The 19,596-nt window shown below is 38.0% G+C and overlaps 1 protein-coding gene across 1 annotated transcript in view; it reads left to right on the plus strand.

Moving 5' to 3' along the window:
- LOC140238836 (uncharacterized) overlaps positions 1-18,264 on the plus strand; it is a 69,496-nt gene extending 51,232 nt beyond the window's left edge. The window contains exon 2 of the mRNA XM_072318734.1: positions 17,673-18,264. Coding sequence (XP_072174835.1) covers positions 17,673-18,179 — 507 coding nt within the window. The 3' untranslated portion in view covers positions 18,180-18,264. The remainder of the gene's footprint in view (positions 1-17,672) is intronic.
- The last annotated feature ends 1,332 nt before the right edge of the window (positions 18,265-19,596 follow it).

Below are 19,596 nucleotides of genomic sequence, written 5' to 3' on the forward strand. Positions count from 1 at the left end.
TCACGAATAGACACTTGGATGCTGTTGAGCACTATCAGGTTAGAGTTGAATTAGCGGCAATCAAAGATGAGAGAAAATCAAAGCGGTTCATCTTCAATTTATAGTTTGCCTCCACCAGGTATAGTAATGGGGAAATGTCTGTCGCAAAATCTCATTATCGTTCGTGTTCTGATTTCGACACGTTCCGAAAGCGAGGGAGAGAGAGAGGGTGCAGATGCGAGTCAGATGCCGTTCTTAACCTCAAATTGAGTAGAAAATTAGACCGCTATACACTTTAATAGCTATCATCTCATTCAGAGTGGAAATCAACTCAGAAAAAGTCAATAGCAGTTGCTCACTAATATGAAGAAAAAAAAATACTTTGGAAATTATTATGCAATGGGGTTAAACCGACTTTTGCCTGAAAATGTCAAAGCAGTCTATAAGGGTATTAGCCAACGGGATGACATTTTCTCGCCGTTATTATGAGGACGCATATTCTCATCTCGGGAGCCGATTTCTTTACTCCCTTGTAAGTGATAACCACCCGCCATAAATTCAGGTCGGAATTGCGGATTTACTCGTCAAAAAAAAAAGAGAAGAAGAAACAAACAAAAATAAAACCTAGAATCCGCTCCTTATTTTTCTCAATGCCGACTGCGAGAAGCCACGCTGTATAAGCTCACGTGTAATAATTTGTGTAAGCTAAGTTTTCATAGTTTAGAGTTTTACTCGTCGCCATCTTTGCCACCTCGACAAAGTACGCCCTCTACCGCGGTCGGCATGGATCACAGAGAATTATATGACTCTGAATTAAATGCAACGATACATAGGTGTTTTTTTTTCTAGCTATTTTTCTTTCATTCTCTGCTCTTTTTCCCCTATATACACTTAAATAGCGAAAAAGCAAACCACGTGCAGTGGAATCTCTCGTATATCTTTCTCCCTCTCATTTCATCTCTCATAGTTTAAAGTAGCAAAGTTGTGAGAGATCCAGATCTTGACTCTCTCTCTCTTGTCTCCCAGGAGCTCTGGAAGATTGAATTTCGAATATTAGTCTCGCATGGTATGTCACGCAAAAGAGAGAGAAAAGGTTCATAAAGAAACATGCATGATACTCAGCATACGAAACACTTCTATTTGTGATGATTGTGGAGATAATTAGAGCATGATATTCTTTGTATTTTAGTAAAGAAAGACCATAAACTGAATACATTATTTGATGAAATCCTGTTCTAGTTATACTATTCATGTACCTATATTCTACCATGAGGGTTACAAGTTTTCATTAATACAGGACAGCAGGTGATGTTCCCACCTGAGAGCGTATAATTGCGTTAGCTAAACAAATGGAATTATATGCCCGGAGGATAAGCAAAAAGAGAGAGAGAGAGAGAGAGAGAGAGACGGAGAGATGAAAAAGGAAATGAAGAAAACTGTCGTCACTGCAACCAGGCGATAAGCCGTGAAAATTGTGAAATTAAAAAGCGTCAGTTCATTGAGGTTAGTTAGCCGCTTGACGGATTGCGTTACTTAACGTCGGCGCTGCTCGTCCGTCACTGACCGTTGATTTGGCATGTTTGAGCGCGCTGCTGTCCACCCCATTCTCTCTCTCTCTGATATAATTCACTTGGAATATACGAATCTCTGCGATCAATGGAGCCAATGTTGAAAAGAGAATACGAGAAGAGAAAGAAACAGGTATATACACGTAGATTAAGAACGGAAGAGAGATGGTAGTGTGTCCTATCCGCGATAATCTAACGGGTTGATTCGTATTCATGACGTCAATTTTGATCTTTAAAGATAGATAGATAGATAGATAGATAGATAGATAGATAGATAGATAGATAGATAGATAGACAAACAGATAGATAGATAGATAAATAGAGAGAGAGTGAGTGAAAATAATAGAGAGAGAGCCTGTTACAGATTAATCTCGAGAATATCATTCATATCCAATGATACTCTCGAGATAAATCTGTGTAGATTCGTGTAGATTAGTCCTCTAGTGTTGGTATATTTCTTAATGGTCAATATCAGCATTCTCTGTCCAAAACGCGCTTGACAACAGGGTGATGAAGTTTTCACTCTCATGCTCATCTTCATTTGTTTTTCTCGATGTTCCACGTGAGTAATTGAGCAAAGCAAACGATGCCTCTCCTGTTTCGTCACAGATCTAAAGGGTGGCCTTCAGTGGGGCATACGGTCACTATTTTCTCGGCAAAATAGTCTCTCGAAAACGTTGGGTATATCAATTTAAAAAAATGAATAATTTGCTGGAACTTTTCATCTCTGACAGGTATCCTGTTATCGTTTGCAGATGACTTGTGGCACAATACTTTGGCAATCTAAATCTTTATCTCAAAATACCTTCCCGCTGAAATTTAAAGTATTCACTGAGTTTATCTTAATGTCCACTGAATGATTGCACAAGTATATAGCATCTTTCAGCTCTATCAGAGCCTAGGAAATATTGTTGTGACGAAATTTACCTTCGACTCAACCTCTGGAACGGTCCGGTCCTATGTTTAAAGGGAAGGTAAACCCAAAGAGCAATGTGGATTGAGTGAAAGCAGCAACGTTTGTAGAACACATCAGTGAAAGTTTGAGAAAAATCGGACAATCGATGCAAAAGTTATGAATTTTTAAAGTTTTGGTGTTGGAACCGCTGGATGAGGAGACTACTAGAGGATATGACGTATGAGTGGACAACAATACAAAGAAAATATAAAGGATATTCCACAAAAATTCACTTTTCTAGAATTATGAAAGAGCAGTGGACCAACCGCTTTCAGAAAGCAGGGGGAATGATTGCTACCCCTAACATATGTCAATATCAAGTTGATGGAATTTGTAATTTTCATGAAAAATGGATTTTTGTAGTATTTTCTTTATATTTTCTTGATATTGTAGTCCACTCATACGTCATAACCTCTAGTAGTCTCCTCATCCAGCGGTTCCAACACCAAAACTTTAAAAATTTATAACTTTTGCATCGATTGTCCGATTTTCTTCAAACTTTCACTGATGTGTTCTACTAATGTTGCTGCTTTCACTCAATCCACATTGTTCTTGGGGTTTATCTTCCATTTAAAGCGAACGTGAGCCCAGCCCAACCCCCGTCCCCCTTCCCCCTCCCCATGCAGACACCGAGCAAAAAGAAGAAAAGTGGGAAAATGCAAGTAAGAGCTGCTTTCTTTAGTTTACTTATTTTTGTATTGGGTCTGTTGTTGTTGTTGTTGTTGTTGTTGTTGTTGGGTTTTTTTTTTTTTCGACAACCTGTTCGCATCCGATACCCTTTCCCGGAATCAACTTTTATATCTTTTTTTTTTTTTTCAACTGACTTTGAGAAGGCTACGCATTTTAATCACCCCGATGTCCAATCTGCCAGGCCCTGCGGGCGTGCAGCAACGGGGACAGCTATTCACACCAGAGGCTACCAAGAATGTCAAGGTGATATTATAGCCGCTCTCTGTTCAGCCCGTCTTCGATTTTACGCTCCTCTTTTCTCTATGTTCGTAGGTTTTCCAACCCAACTTATTGGCTTGCTATGATGATTGGATAGAAATGCTATCTGTAGATTCACGACATAGCCAAGAAGAGCTTGATGAATAAGAGTAAACTCAAACAATCGAAACAGTTAGAGCTACATTAAGTTTAGCCTGAAAGCGGGGAAATATTGAAGTTTAACATGCTTTCGTGAAACGGTGATACAGCCACACTCATATAGATACAGGAAGTAACATGACTGATGTACGCAAAACACCATTTTACAAAAATAAGAGATTTTATCACAGCTTCAAACTTAGATGTTATTTTGTAAACGTAAACGCATCATAACACAATCAGACTCTTTCTGTCAATGAATCAGCACCTAATAACCCTTTCATTTGTCATCGATGAAATACTAGAACAATCCTGTTTTAACGAGTAAGAAATTCAGTGTGGTTTTTAAAATGGGTAATCGCATTGTGAAGCGATTATGTAGCGATTATCTTCTTATGTAGAAAACGTATGTGACTGTGATCGCTAAACTGCTATTTAATGAAAACATAAGGGAGATTCAAATTTCCATAATTTTTATATCTATATATTACTTTCTTTTGCTTTTTTCAGGAAACATCCATTGCTCCGTTCATTCAATTTTAGGCTAATATTAAAGTCTACCTGACCTAGTCCAAAAGGTGGATTTCCTCTTTCTATTGTCGAATCGCAGTCGCAGGTAATAGTGCGCGATGGCCTTCCGAGAAGGGCATCTCAGGCGAACTCAAGTGGCCAGGCAGCATCTATAGCAGATTTCCTTACAATCCCTTCCTCTTTAGCGACGCCTCCTTGTCCGAGAAAAATGGATACACTTTCACCGAGGCGAAAATACTGTCTCGGTTAGACTTGGAAGAAAGAAAACGGGCTTGGTGTACGTCCTGCAGGGAAGCAAGTTCACCATCTTTGCATTTACCTCTCTACGGCTTCTGTTCGGAAATCGGTCAACATGTCGGCCCATGAAAGGAGGAAGTACATTAAAGTGAAAATCGAGTTCTCCCATCCCTGCAGAACTGTCGATTTTTGCTCCAAAATGTACGCTTATTGCACAAGAAATGTGTGATAATTGCAACGCTGTAATGACTTGATAAAAATAAAACGATTTCAGTTGGGTAACGACGAAAATGTGAAATATCGGCCATAAAGTTGTATAAGTATTGTAAGTGTCAAAGTTAGAAAGTTATCAAGTTATCTGCTACTGCCCTTGAATGTACGACACTGGCTACCGGATTGAGATTGGTTGCTGTAAGTCATGTGAGGGCAGTAGACCAAACACGAGGGCTGTCATACCAAAAGGGAAAAAATAAATAATAAAGTACAAGTCAAAATATAGGGGGAAATGGGATTTTGTATAACAACATGTTCACTAAACAGCCTTTGACGTCACGTGGCATTAAATTTGCTTAAAGATGTAATGCACCTCTCTTTTGGGGCACCGATTTATGACTCGTTTTAATTCTGGTAATTCTCGAAGAGTACATTAAGGGAAGACGTTCCTTCTTATTTGAAGGCATATCCTTGGTAATGACTCTTTCCATAAAAACCAATTAAGGCTCACTATTTTTGACAATTAATATTGTTACGTCACAGCCACTTCGCTAAACGATCTATTCAGTCTGCTTGCAAACGACGTGTATGCATCGACGCGTGTCTGGCATGAACGAGCGGGAAGAGAAATAAACATATTAAGCATGTTAAAAGGTCGTTATGACTCATACCGGAAGGTTCACCAAAGAGCATGGCAGCTCGGGAAAGATCTTTGTTTTTCCCCCTAGTATACTCACGAATTATATTATAGATGGAGCATCACAAAGTGCGCGAAAAATTGCCAGATAAGTGTATCTTTTTATATGTTCAGGTCAGATCGTAAGTGATAAGATTCTCAATTTTTTAAATGATATATGATTTATTTGAATTGGACGTTCCTTGAAAATACTATATCCATCGACTCTATAACAACATCTCTTTCAACACACACACACGCACACACATACGCAAAAGGTAAGCTTAGGTCTGCTTTATACTTTGTGCACGCAATAAAGCAATTTCATGCTCCCCAGCAGGCACTTTGCTATAATCATGTTTATCCAGAAAATTAATACCACATTCAGAACGTTCTATCCATGATAATGCAAAGTATCAATGTCGCTGGCGACTTTTATGGGCCTCATCGATGGAAAATGGAGGGGGAAAATGATGTCAGGCCGAAAATACATTAGTTTATATGTCAAATGCTAGAACCGTTACTTTTACGCAATGTAATGCTTCAAAACTTTAGCTTTAGATGGTAGATTAGTTGCTTCTTCAGAAATTTGCAATTTCGCATATTCAACAACTTTGATGGTTGCTTTGAAGAAAGTTCTTGACCCCAAATTTTCAAATCTTAATTTTCGAAATTAAATCCCTGCGGCCTTTTGTCGGTTTCGGGGGCACATGGACACCAATCGCAAGCTTTGTTATATTTGTTTTCTCTTGCCTACATTTTCAGAAGCCCTATTGACTAATAGCCATATCATAATAATGGGTGCTGTTCGTTATTCCGAAGGTTCGATATTCCGAAGGTTCGTTATTCCGAAGGTTCGTTAATCCGAGACACGCAAATTCCCTATACCTAGAGGTTCGTTAATCCGAAAATGAAAAAGGGTTCATTAATCCGAACATTTGTGGCGTTATTCCGAAGGTTCGTTGTTCTGAAGATTTGTTCATCCGAAAATGAAATTCGGAAAAACGAACCTCCGGAATAAGGAATCTTCGGACTGAAGAGCCTTCGGAATAACGAACCTTCGGAATAACGAGCTGTAACCCATAATGATATGAGGGGAAAAACACTGAATGATAGTGCTGTGTGGTGCAATATCATTTTTCCAATATTGTCAGCAATTATATTGTCCTTACCTAAATTCCACGCAAGCGGGTGTGGACTGAAGGGCTGTATATAGAGGGGGATACTTTAAAGACATAATTCACCATTTGCAGAGGAAAAAAAAAACCCAGCTTTATAGTGCTTGAAAATAGTTTTTAAATGTGAGTTAGGGATAGAAACAACCAATGTAAAAAATGAATCTGTATAATTAACGTTGAGTATTGTTATACACAATGTGAACAATTGTTATAACAACAATGTTTCTAGACTAAACCGTATACAATTATGGTTTATTGAAAAAAAATAGTGATATCTCCTTATATTTTTGGCTTTACTACAAAATTTTTACATGGTAGGATGTTTTGTGATACAACTGATCTGTATACACATATGTATCAAATGTGATATCTCGAACATTTTTTAAATCACTGCTCCCAATGGTAAACTGTACCTTTAAGGTGACAGAGCCTGAGGAGGAATCCTATGAGAAAAAAACAAAAAACAAAAACAAACAAAAGAATATAGGTAAAGTAGGTACTAAGTAATAACCTGAAAATCCAAAAACAACAACAAAACTTCAGGGTATAACTTATAGGTATGCTTACTAATCTGATAACAGATTTAGGAAGTTTAATTGGACACTTCCATCGAAAAAAAAAAACACGGTAATAGAAGGGAACGGCCTTGAGATCGAGAAAAAGAAAATAACACGATCATAAATTTTGTGTATTCCCAACCAGTAAAGTTTTGTACATTTTCTTGGATATTGGAAGCGAAAGGATCACATATACTCACAAGTTGTTAGCCATTCTGCGCGAGGTCCAACATCGCGACGAGACACACCACAGCGGCACTCAGGCGCTTTGATCTACCACTTTGGTATGCATGAGGCGAACGGGTCGAGATCGTCTCGTATAATAATGACCACCATTATCTGTATGGTGTATCGACACAGGTCAAGGCTGTGGACTCGCGGTAAATGATGTAGGATATCTACGCCTTCAGACACACTTTTGGAGTGATGGGGAAAATCTATTTGGCGATTCATGTGTCGACCCGACCTTGTACCTTTTTACTGTTGTTGTAAAGAGGGGGGGGGGGGGGATCAGTACTTACAGACGGTATCTCAAAAAATACTCATAAAGAATTCTTTGCAATTTTGTTTGATAGATGAAACCATGTGAAAAACTTGCTTCTCATTGGCCATTGGCGTCTTCTAGAGTTATTGATTGGTTTCTTTGTTTTCTCTTTGTTTGTTTGTTTGTTTGTTTGTTTGTTTGTTTTTTTCGGGGGGGGGAGGTAGATGGCGTGTGTATGTGTAAGTTCAATGACTGGCAATGTCGAGAATTAAATGGATGATGAAAAATGATTTGACAGAGGAATAAAATACCGTAATGTTTCGGAGTGATGAATATTATACACGTAGAATTTTAAGAGTTGGTCGATCGTTAAGAGGAATCAAAACCATTTAACGCCTCACTACCTTCCGTTACATAAAAATATTGCGTTACGGGATACCCTCTATATGGATTATAAAGCATACAAACGACCATTATGATGGCAATTGCCTTTCCTAATTCCTTTTCAAGGCGTGAAAATGAAAAGTGAAAAAGAGTGAACTAATGTTTGATCGTACTATGACTAATGGAGCTGAGAGATATACATTCCTCGTTATAAGTGGCAATAGCAGACATTGTGCTTCCTTAATGCGTTTTATAGCAGCGTAATGTTTTGGGTATAGTTCAGACAAACGTTGGGATTTTGGTGCAGGATATTGTTACGTGCTTTGTGTTTAGCTGCCCGGGGAGTCAGGAACGAACATTTGTGATGCTGTCATGTTCCATGACAAGTGGTTTCAAAAGTTCCTGGGAAAAAAAGCAAAGAAACAAGCGTATTTTTTTTTTCCAGTTTTCGAGAACGATTCTGCACATATCTACCAATATTCACACACACTCGCGCGCGCGCAAAAGCGGGTATTCTGTTCAATTCTTTGAGAAAAGAAGGAAATCGCCGAATGTGGAAACCGTGTTACACAATCAATTTTTACGGACACACTGACAAAAAACCCCCAAAAACCCTGATACACAACAATCTGAAAAAGGAGCGAACCATTAACCAAAATGTCACCAACGTGTCTTTCCAGCAAAACAATCACTTCGAAGCACTTACCATTCTCACTTGGGGTTTTTTCCCTCCTTACTATACTCTTCAAGGATCGAGTAGAGCAAACCCAAAACAAACATGAAAAAGGCACTCTCCCCTCCTCTCGTATCCTCTTTGCCGCGTTTAGTAGACGTGACAAGTGCAACGAAAAAATTGACATCGTGACCGAGCGTAAGATCAAGTTAAGCCATTGTTTACGGCTACAGAATCTACCGATGCTCTGTCTCTATAGGGAGAATTGACCCGTTTCGGAGTTAACGGGTTAAGTCACGCATACTTCCCTTATCCATCCAGATACCACTCGGGTCAGCGTAATTACCAGGAACCTGGTACGTGCTATTGCAGACATGAGTGACGATCGGAAGTGACGCAACAAGAATAAACCAACGCTCGGTCTACTATGTTATACTGTTACCGAGATCGTTCTGAACGGGGCAAAATAAAAGTGTCACGCATTGCAATGAGTTGCTTAAACATATTTCGATAAATAACTTTTAAGTTGTTACGAATCATTGTTGCAACTGTAAAGATAGGTTAAAAAATTATATATTCTTTTATGAATTGATCGTTGTACCGTGTTGAACTAGACCCAAGTTGCGTAACTGTGACACAAAATGCGGAATGAATGAAATTGTTGGATTTTGTTATCATTATTATTATGGTAGTTCATGGCAGTTGATCCTCTTTTGAGGATGATTCGAGAGATTGCAAATTTTTAAGTGATGACTGAATGCTGTTGAAGATACCAACGTCTCCGCCAACACGACAAAAATTCTCTCTGCTCGTAAGATACTCTTCACATTACCAACGTGGAAGTGTACAAAACTGATAAGGTGACATTGACATAACCTTCCATTTACTCACCTCGATACGCTTGCCATAGGAGTCAATATTGACCTTAAACACATTTGCACTCCAGAAACTTCAACTTTTTATCTCATTTTTTTCTCTCAATCCCTCACACACACACTCATACTCACTCCCTCATCTTTCAAAAAAATGACTTGATGTAAGGAAAATCATGCCTTAAAGCCCTCCATGTCAAACCCGGAAAGTAAATACGTTTTGATTTGAACCTCGCGAACAAATTTTCCCCAATCCCATCATAATTTATACGGAGGTTTGAATTTTACCTTTTTGAGGATGCGTTACCTCATCTTGCGGGCATTTATGTGTTCACTTCTTTGATGACCACGTTGTATGCAGTGTCACAAAATACATAGAATCCACATTGCATGTCAACAGACTACACTGAAGAAAAAAAAAATCTCACCGGCTACGAGGTGGAGGTTTGATGGGCTGCCAGGGATCGGGGAAAGAAAATTGTCGAGCAGCATTTTTCTTTCTCGAAATGTTTTCTTTTCTTGAAATGTTTTTGTCAGCTTCTTTTTAGCCATTAATTTCGAAGCCAACTCGCGTTACAAATCATTCCGCCACCCTCCTTGATAGTATTTTTATTAATTCTGTGCAGATTTTAAATTCTTCTATAATTTTATCTGATATTACTGATCATTTCCCCATTATAGCATGTTTTGGCCTTAAACACTGTGTCAATAAGTTTCATTCTTCTTCATTCAGACGTAGAGCTACACCAGAAAATTTGGCTAGCCTTGGTGCTAACCTAGATAGTGATTGGTCTTGTGTTTATGATAATGATGATATAAATGTATCGTTTGAGAATTTTCAGGGATAATTAATAGACATTTAGATGAATATATTCCCAGAATAAAAGAAAAGTCAGTTAATTATAAAACTTCCCCCAAATTACCATGGATTACAAAATCTCTTCTTCGTTCAATAAATAGGAAAAATAGGTTATATTATAAATTCAAAATGAAAAAAACTGAGAAGTCAAAAAATAAATACACTTCGTATAAAAATATTTCATCGAAGATTATACGGTTGGAAAAGATAAAATATTATATGATTCAATAGAAAAATATAAACATGATATAAGAAATACATGGAAAGTGTTGAAGCAGGCTATGAATATATCAAAAAAGAAATCAGAAATTATAAAAATAAGACATGATAATAAAGTTTTTGAAGATCCCAATGATATAGTCAATATTTTCAACTCTTATTTTTCAATGATTGGAGAGAATTTGGCAGAAAAAATACCGCAGTCAAATATACATTTTTCTAAATTCTTAGGTCAATCCAATTCCAGTTCTATTTTTTTTTTTTGTTCCAACAGCAAAATATGAAATAATAGATATTGTTACCGCAATGAATAACAAGCGAAGTGCCGGTTATGACGATATCAGTAATTTTATTTTAAAGGGAATTATATCTTCAATTGCTGACCCACTTTTATATATTTTCAATAAATCCTTATCAAGTGGTGTTTTTCCTGATTTTATGAAAATAGCTAAGGTTTTCCCTTTATTCAAAAAAAGGAGATGATTCTGATATATGTACTTATAGACCTATTTCTTTGCTTTATCTTTATCTGAAATATTGGAAAAATTGATATTTACAAGAACAATTAATTTTCTGAATTTGCATAATGTTTTTACAAATTCTCAATTTGGGTTCCGTCAGAAACATTCATGCTCTTTTAGAGTTTATTGACCACGCTGCGCACACTATCGATAATCATTCTCATTTTATTGGTATCTTCCTGGACTTCTCCAAGGCCTTCGATACAATTAATCATGAAATATTACTTTATAAACTGTCTCATTATGGAATACGCGGGAAGGCCTTGGAGTGGTTCAGGAGTTACTTACAAAACCGAAAACAATATGTATCCCTGAACGAGTACAGATCGAGTTTAGAATTCATTAAATGTGGCGTCCCACAGGGTAGTTTATTAGGACCTTTACTTTTTATCACTTACATTAATGACTTTTGCAGATCATCTGACATACTCTCATTTATACTTTTTGCTGACGATTCAAATATTTTCTTTTCTCACCAAAATCCAGATACTCTTGTACGCATCGTTAATTCCGAATTGAAAAAAGTAACTCAGTGGATAAGAGCTAATAAATTATCTCTTAATCTTCAGAAAACTAAGTATATGCTTTTTAGTATTTCTTTAGAAGATTTAGGCACAGGTATTGCTTCTGATGACACTTTGTTAGAACGAGTTTCTCATATAAAATTCCTTGGTATCACAGTGAATGATAAACTTTCGTGGAGGCCGCATATTACAAACATTAGTACAATAATTTCACGCAATATTGGTATTATTAATAGACTCAAGTTTCATATTCCATTGTCCTCTTTGTTGACGTTGTATTTTTCTCTGATTTTACCTTATCTTAATTACGGACTCCTAGCGTGGGGTAGTGCCCATCAAAACTTACTAGATTAATTACTTTTGTTACAAAAAAAAAGGTTATTCGTATTATTTGTGGCGTCCCGCCACGTTCCCATACAGAGCCATTATTTACTAAACATGAGATTTTGAAAACTAAAGATTTGTATTTTTTTTTTCAACTTGGTCAGTTTATGTTTAATTACAATGTAAATGCACTTCCCAGTATTTCTAATTCAATGTTCCCACGGAACCAGTCTTTTCATGATTATCCCATTAGATAATCTCATGAGTTTCATTTACCCCTCCTGAGAACTTTATTGGCTCAGAATACATTTATATACACCGGTCCTAGATTTTGGAACTCACTGAGCTGTGAAATAAAAAATTCCCCATCTTTGTATTATTTTAAGCGCAAGTTGAAACTTTTTTTTTTTTATTAAATCCTCCCTGATATGTTTTTTTTTCCTTAGCTATAGGTTTCGTTAACCTCAGGGTTCATCATCCACCCACTAATTATTCAATCACTGAATTCATTATTACGTAAAGAAGTACCCATTACAATCCTTGCTCAGCTGCATGCAGCACCAACTCTATGAAGCACATTCTCTACCATCCCCTGTTCCATTTCCCTCGTTCAGCGTGTAGGCATTCTCTCTTCTATCTTTTTTCATCTATTCTGGCAAGTTGTGTCATGTTGTTGTGTTTCTTCTGTTTTGTCCCGTCCTGTCGTATATCATATTTGTCACAAGTGTTTGTAAATAAGTAATTCATAAGTTTTATAAGTGGTTCACAATCTACAAGCTTTGCTTTTTAGTGGACCTCTCTATTCTTTCTTCCTTTTTTTTTCAACTGAAGCATGACTTTGTATTATTATTTTTTTTTTGCCACTATGCGTTCTTATGTTTATTGATACCATTTATTAATTGCAAAGGCAAATGTTCTTTGTTTATGATGTACATTGTAAAACCTGATTTATCTTGTGTTATGTTTTTGTTGAAAAAGAAAAACGAAGAAGAATGAAAATAAATGAATTGAATTGAATTGAATTTCAGCTGTATGTTTGCCTAATTTTTCTTTATTTTACAAGGTTTGGTGCGCCTTCGTACTGCAACTAGATGTACAAAGCATGGCTCTATTATATTAACCCATTCCTTACGGGAACCTTGTGGCCTGCGAATTACGTATGTGGGTATTTCAGAGTTCAATATAGAATGGGTTAAAACTAAACTGCTATCACTTATTCGCCTGCCCTCTCAACATCCCTGATGGTCTCGTCTCTAGTATCATCCTTCTTTCCCGGATATTTCTTCGAAATCGTCCCTTACTCTCTTACCCTTTCCCTGTGCTCGCTGACTGCATTTCTGTGAGCGTGATTTCATTTGATCAGTTTCGGGGCGCTACATTTTTCTCTTGAACGTTGTCCTGATCAGACACAACACCTAACTTTTTTAAAGGTTGAAACTTCCTGCAAAGGGACAAAGGATTGTCGATACTTCGAGTAATTTTACCAACTGAAGAGAGTTGTGGAAAATAATGAACTCTTTCTTCCGCCAAGTTAGTAAAACATAAATCATAGCATGTAGTTGGGTTTGCGGCGTTACTTTTTTTTTTAAATTATCACTTCGAAAATATATGATATCAGCGTTTTCTCTAGTAAGAAAAAAGAACAATATATCCATGAAATATTGAAGAGATATGGAGGAAGGAATGTTACTGCATTATTTTATGCAAAGACAAAAAGTGATAAATTTGCCATGAATAAAATCATACTCTGAATCTAGGATTAACAAGTATATGGAACACAATTTTTCTCGTGGGAGATCTGTAACTCTTAAAACACACCTGAATAGAGAGAAAAGAGGAAAGATAGATTCAAGGATTTTTATATTCTTCACATCGTGTCATAACCGCGAGCCATGATTAGGATTAACACTGTACCCGCTTTGATAAAAAAGGAACTATATGCCGCCAATAAACAATCAGTAAGAGTGCTCTATGATTTGTTATTGTTTTCGTTCTGAAGCTCAGTTTGCGAATGATGCAGGGATAATTTTCTACATTTTAATGGAGTAGATTATCTGCTGGAACCTTTGTATTACCATGATTATGTAAATCCATAAAAAGCATCTGATTGAATAAAACAATGGCTGAACACTGTCCCGCCGTTTGCTCATGATAACTTGCCAAGAAATTAAGTCTAGTTTTTATTCCCTTTGGCTGTGATAATGCACGCATTTTGTCTTGATACTAAATCTTATACCTCATGTAATCTCAATCTTCAATTTAATCTAAACAAGGGGTGTTAAAAAGAGAGTTCATGGAAAGGGGGAAATATGCAGTTTTCATTTTGTCATATATATAATCTCAGCTGTCTAACGTGATCTACATTTCGTGGGGTAGACATTTTCTTTCCCCTGCGCCTCAAGTTGTTTTATTCTGAGTTTGCATTATTATATAGGTTTATGTAATTTGGCGATCTGTCTTTTTTTCAGATCTCATCTGACTTGAGTTTTTTTTTTTCCATTTTGCCATTTTCATGAGCTCTGTCAGCTCATTACATAGTGTTGACGGGACCCCATAAGATGCCCAAGTTACTAACGCCTGTCATGAACCTGCAGGTCAAACAACCTTCTTTCGAACGGTCAGCTAGGACAGGGAAACAAATGAGAATGAAATTGCACTAAAGAATGAAAAAGAGAAGTAGAAAATGGGAATGACCACTTAGAGTCGGGTAGTATGCCATCTGATGGGCATGATTGAGAATATTGAAAGGGGGTGGTTAGTAGAATGATCTCACCGGCCTTCCGTCCACTTGAAGAACGTCGGCCGTTGAGAGAGCGACAAATGGACCCAGTGGATCGACGACGCGCTCAACGGTGGCATATCACCGCCAGAATGTAGGGTGTTAAGGTGGTTATCGATTTCGTATCATGTTGCAAAGACTGGCTAGAGAGCGTGCGGTCTCGACTTGAAAATGGGTCGCGGTAAGGAAACGGGGATACTGGGAGGGGTGGGGACTGGGGATCTATACATAGGACCGTAAACCCAAAGTATTATAAGACAAGAATACAGTTGAGGAGTGAATAAGGGCTTAAGCGCGATGTCAGTCTTCTTGAAAATGTTTGTACACCTTGTCCATACTTCACATCAGGCGTTTTGTAAAGTTTCGTTATCTCTTCATCGGCAAATTTAATGTTTTTTCAGACGACAGATTCTAGACTGATGTCTAATGTACCAGTGCTTTGTAACCTGTAAGTTCATTCTGCATAAACGAGGTTTTCAAATGTGTATTATTATGGTTTGATATGTAGGTGCATGCAACTAATGCTTAATAAATAAAATGAAAATCGACCGTTGTAAAAAAAAAAAACCAAAAAAAAACAAAAACGTACATGTCTATCATCTGCCATGACGAAGTTGCATCAAAAGTGTGAATGAAAACATAAAAGTACACAAAGTAGCATCGGAATGTACTTCAATATTGATTGAACGACTGTGATATTCAATCATTTCTCATGTTGATGTATACCCCCCCCAAAAAAAAATAAATAAATAAAAATAAAAATAAAAAAGAGAGAAAAGAAATACGAGTAGGCATATTAGTCATTTCTCATTTGCCAAATGTGTAATGTCAGTCTGACGATAGTCACGATCTTTGCTTTTTTTTTTCAACATCAACTGCACCTCAAATTTAGAGGTTCAATCAGGCGCCTGTCACGTCCAGGGAATGTTCATTCATTCTGGCAAAACGTTTCTGTGACATTCATCAACGCGCAGTCGGCCGCGGCTGTGTGCTCTAATCGGCAGAAGAGCTTTTCTCTCTCTCTCTCTCTCTCTCTGCTGAAGTTTACCCGCAGATCACGCAGTTGGGAAAAAAAGGAAATTGTACTTTGCCTGTTTGGTGATTTCGATATAAAGAATAATCTCTGCCTGCCCTCATGGCACTTTTAGTCTCTCCGAACGTTGTGTCACCCTGGGAGAGGCTTTCGAGTGGACAGCCCTTATATAACAGATTGTAACCGGGAACGGTCGGTTTTTTGGAAGTAAATCTTGAAGAATGATGCTGGATGTGGACACACAAAAAAAATCAAACAAAACATTGTATCATGGTTTCCATTCTCGAGGAACAACAACAACATTTTGCCGGTTTGATTTGTTTGTTTGTTTGTTTTGTTCGGTCTATACGTTCTTCTTTTAGCAGACGTGGAGCTTTTTCCATTGCTCATCTTGTTTTGATTGTTTCGTCCATAAATGCGACATCAAGGCCGCTAGATTCGTCTCAAATTGATGACAGTTTTGATCCGCGCGATTGTCAATCTTTATGAATTCGAAAATCTTCGATTTTGGAGAACCTATATGCCACAATAAAATCAGCGATTGATGAAAACAAAACAAAAGAGAGAAAGAAACCAAAAGAGTCACGTCGATTCTTTATTCTATCTTGAAGTTTTCATTTTCTGTAGGTACATCAAGAAATGACAAGATTCGAGGTTATACCCTCAGCTTTATCTGGTTAAAGCTTCAACAAGAGATAAGAACGATATCAGTGAAACAAGGAAAATTTATATAATTTGTAAAGATAAGTCAGGTATATATACTGCAGAGTGAAATGCATATATTCCTGTCATACTCGCTGTTAAGTAAGATTCTTCAAATCACTTTCAAGAGAGAGGTTTTGAAAAAAGTTTGGTGGCCTTTGAACTAAAAGGGCTAACTGATTCTATCACTTGGTGGCGCCCTACGCCAGGCATCGCACGATGGCCGTGCATTTTCATAATTATGCTTGCAGAACTGTCGATTTCAGTTGCTCTAAAATACACACAAATTGCATAAGAAAATGTGTGAAACTACGCCGTAGTAACACGATTCCAGTTGGGTAACGACGAAAATGAGATATATCAGCCAAAAAGCTTCACCTGAAGTACTACTATCTCAGAGCTTACTCGATTGTGGTTGCTACGTCATGTTTTATGTTCGATTACACCGATTGCAATATATCGGGCCTTTGTGTTACCCATTGCGCGAGTGAAATGCATGTAGCTTGTTTTATAATGTTTGGGCACGATTCCATCATCACTTGTTAGCTTTAGCAGCTCTCTACATACCTACTACTGAACGGGGAGGACGCTCCAGGAATAAAAGTCGGGCACACCCGACTTTTATCATTTCACACTTTTGATCTCTAAATACTTCGAAACAACTCGTTATCCCAGCAAATCGCATCGGTCACAGAGGTTTTGATATTATTGCGAGCAAGCGAATTCCAAATGGTGGAAGATGAGCTTTTCCGAGCACAGGTCTTACTGTGTTTTAGCTTTAGCGACGCAGGAGGCTTCCCCGGTCGAAAGGTCGTGCTCCATCCCTGACGCACGAGAGTCGAAGCTAATTTGGAACGTGATCCCAATCTTCAATCTGGGTTCAGGCTCCCGAGATAGCAGAAATCTCTGTGTTTGTCTGCACAAAATGTAATTGAGCTAATGGCGTTCTCACGAGTCCCGAAGCTCACTTTGGTCTCATAATGTTGTCGGAGGGATAAGATACATACTAACAAATTATCCCTCAGTGCCTGCTGTTCAGATTTTGTTTTTGTCTTCTTCTTTTATGTGCACGTGCCACCTTGTCTGTGAACTACTGCGTAGCAGTCCTTTCACGTTTTAGCAGCCACGTACAATCAACGTCATTGTGCTTCAAAATAGGCTTCAAGCACTTTAGTCTTTTCAATCATGTCATTTCCAATATCCAATTATTCAGTATTCCATTTAGGGCAGGTTCTTTTCTTGATACACGTGCAATCGTTGTTTCCATAGTGTCTAACAAAGTTGTTTTGTTATTTTTCCTTTTCTTGTTCCCTTATAGGATGCTGTAGATCAAGAAGAGGGGGGTGAGGCTCTAGACTTCAGACCGCTCTCATCCGGACTTCTCAAACGATTCGGAGGAAGCATTATGGAACCGATGCAGAGCGGATTCTTCAAGCGGTTCGGAGGTAGCGGGATCATGGAACCAATGCAGAGCGGATTCTTCAAGCGGTTCGGAGGAGGAAATGCAAACATGGAGCCAATGCAGAGCGGATTCTTCAAGCGGTTCGGAGGAGGAAATGCAAACATGGAGCCAATGCAGAGCGGATTCTTCAAGCGATTCGGAGGAAATTCAAACATGGAACCAATGCAGAGCGGATTCTTCAAGCGGTTCGGAGGAGGAAATGCAAACATGGAGCCAATGCAGAGCGGATTCTTTAAGCGGTTCGGAGGAAGCGCGATTATGGAACCCATGCAGAGCGGATTCTTCAAGCGGTTCGGAGGAGACATGAGGATGGAACCAATGCAAAGCGGATTTTTCAAGAGGCAAGCTGACGAATCAGACTGAATGATAACCGCACACTTTACTACAAAGATATAATTCAAACAATAACTCTTATCCGTGCAATTTTCCCCTATTCACCGTTCACCGAAATTTGTCCTGATTGAATTTTAATCATATTTTTTAGAAGCTCTTGTCGGAGAGGTCTCAAAATTCAAATAAATTGACGTTTAAAAAATAAAACTGAGCAAGACATTCGTGTTCACCAACGCTGGTGGAATCAATAGTATTCCTTTTTGTCATGTGCTGTATAAGGATCCAGAAGTATTATCTTCTGATTCTTGGGACGACAAAATCCCCAAAAGATAACTGCTGGATTATTCTAAACATCAATGTTGGTTTCTCGAAGCAGATCGCTTCATGTATGCCCTGTTTCTTACAAAAATACGAATCACACCTATGATAAGGAGGAAAAGATTACAGGGACAGGGGGCGTATTTATGTGACCAAATACAAATTAGACTGGGACAAAGAATAACGACTTAAATGTGTTATTCCGAATGTAAATTTCGTGTCCATTTTATCTGTCTATACCAATACTGCCACCTGCGGTACACAAGTGTTTCTCTCTTTCCTATTCTTTCTTAGTCTTTCTCCATCCGTCAACATGAATTAGGCTTCAGCATAGAAACTTTCGTAGTACTGTGAAGTATGGTTAGGTGGGGGTGCTCCACCACTCGAAAGAAACAAGACTTGTTATTTCCTACATGGGGGTTATTGAAGCCTCTCTTGATAAAGGCATAGAGGGAGAGAGAGATAGATTAAGAGAGAAACAAATGCCATGTTTGAGGACTTTGTAGCAGTTCTAGTCTTGAAGAGGTATCTGTCCAGGCGGGGTATGAAAGAGGAACAAACTGGGTCCAGTTGCCATGTTGACGGCTATTCTAGATTTCGTCATTAATCTTCTCCAGAACAGAGTTCTTAAAACAAAACACATACACAAAAAAAAAGGTATTGACTTGAAAGACAATTCCTCAAATGCCAAAATTTGTGAATCCTCATCGGTATTAGAAATAATTGTGTTCAAAGAGGACATGTTTATGGTTGCCAGGTGCCGTGCTTCAGGTTCGTTCTTGCAATCCGGGTAAATTGAATCGATTCTTTATTTTCAATTTCACGTGAGAGGTGACAAAAAAAGTAACGCTCACTTATTTCTAGTGCTCCCTATGCTAGAGACAATAGCTACTTTTAGGAACGGCCACTGCGGCACCAAATGTAAATACCTAATCGCATATAAACAAATATATGTTATATTTTCATTGATATCTTTATCATTCTTTTGCTTTGCTCTTAAACAACTTAGACGTTTTATCACGAAAGGTCTATTTTCTTAAGTTGTATTTCCCCACCGGGCGAAGAGCGTGAGGCGACTGCGAATTGTTTTACTGATCTAGAAACCAGCTTGGGGAAGCACAGAACACTG

Source organism: Diadema setosum, chromosome 15, assembly GCF_964275005.1.
Source record: "Diadema setosum chromosome 15, eeDiaSeto1, whole genome shotgun sequence".
In the NCBI taxonomy this organism is placed as follows: domain Eukaryota; kingdom Metazoa; phylum Echinodermata; class Echinoidea; order Diadematoida; family Diadematidae; genus Diadema; species Diadema setosum.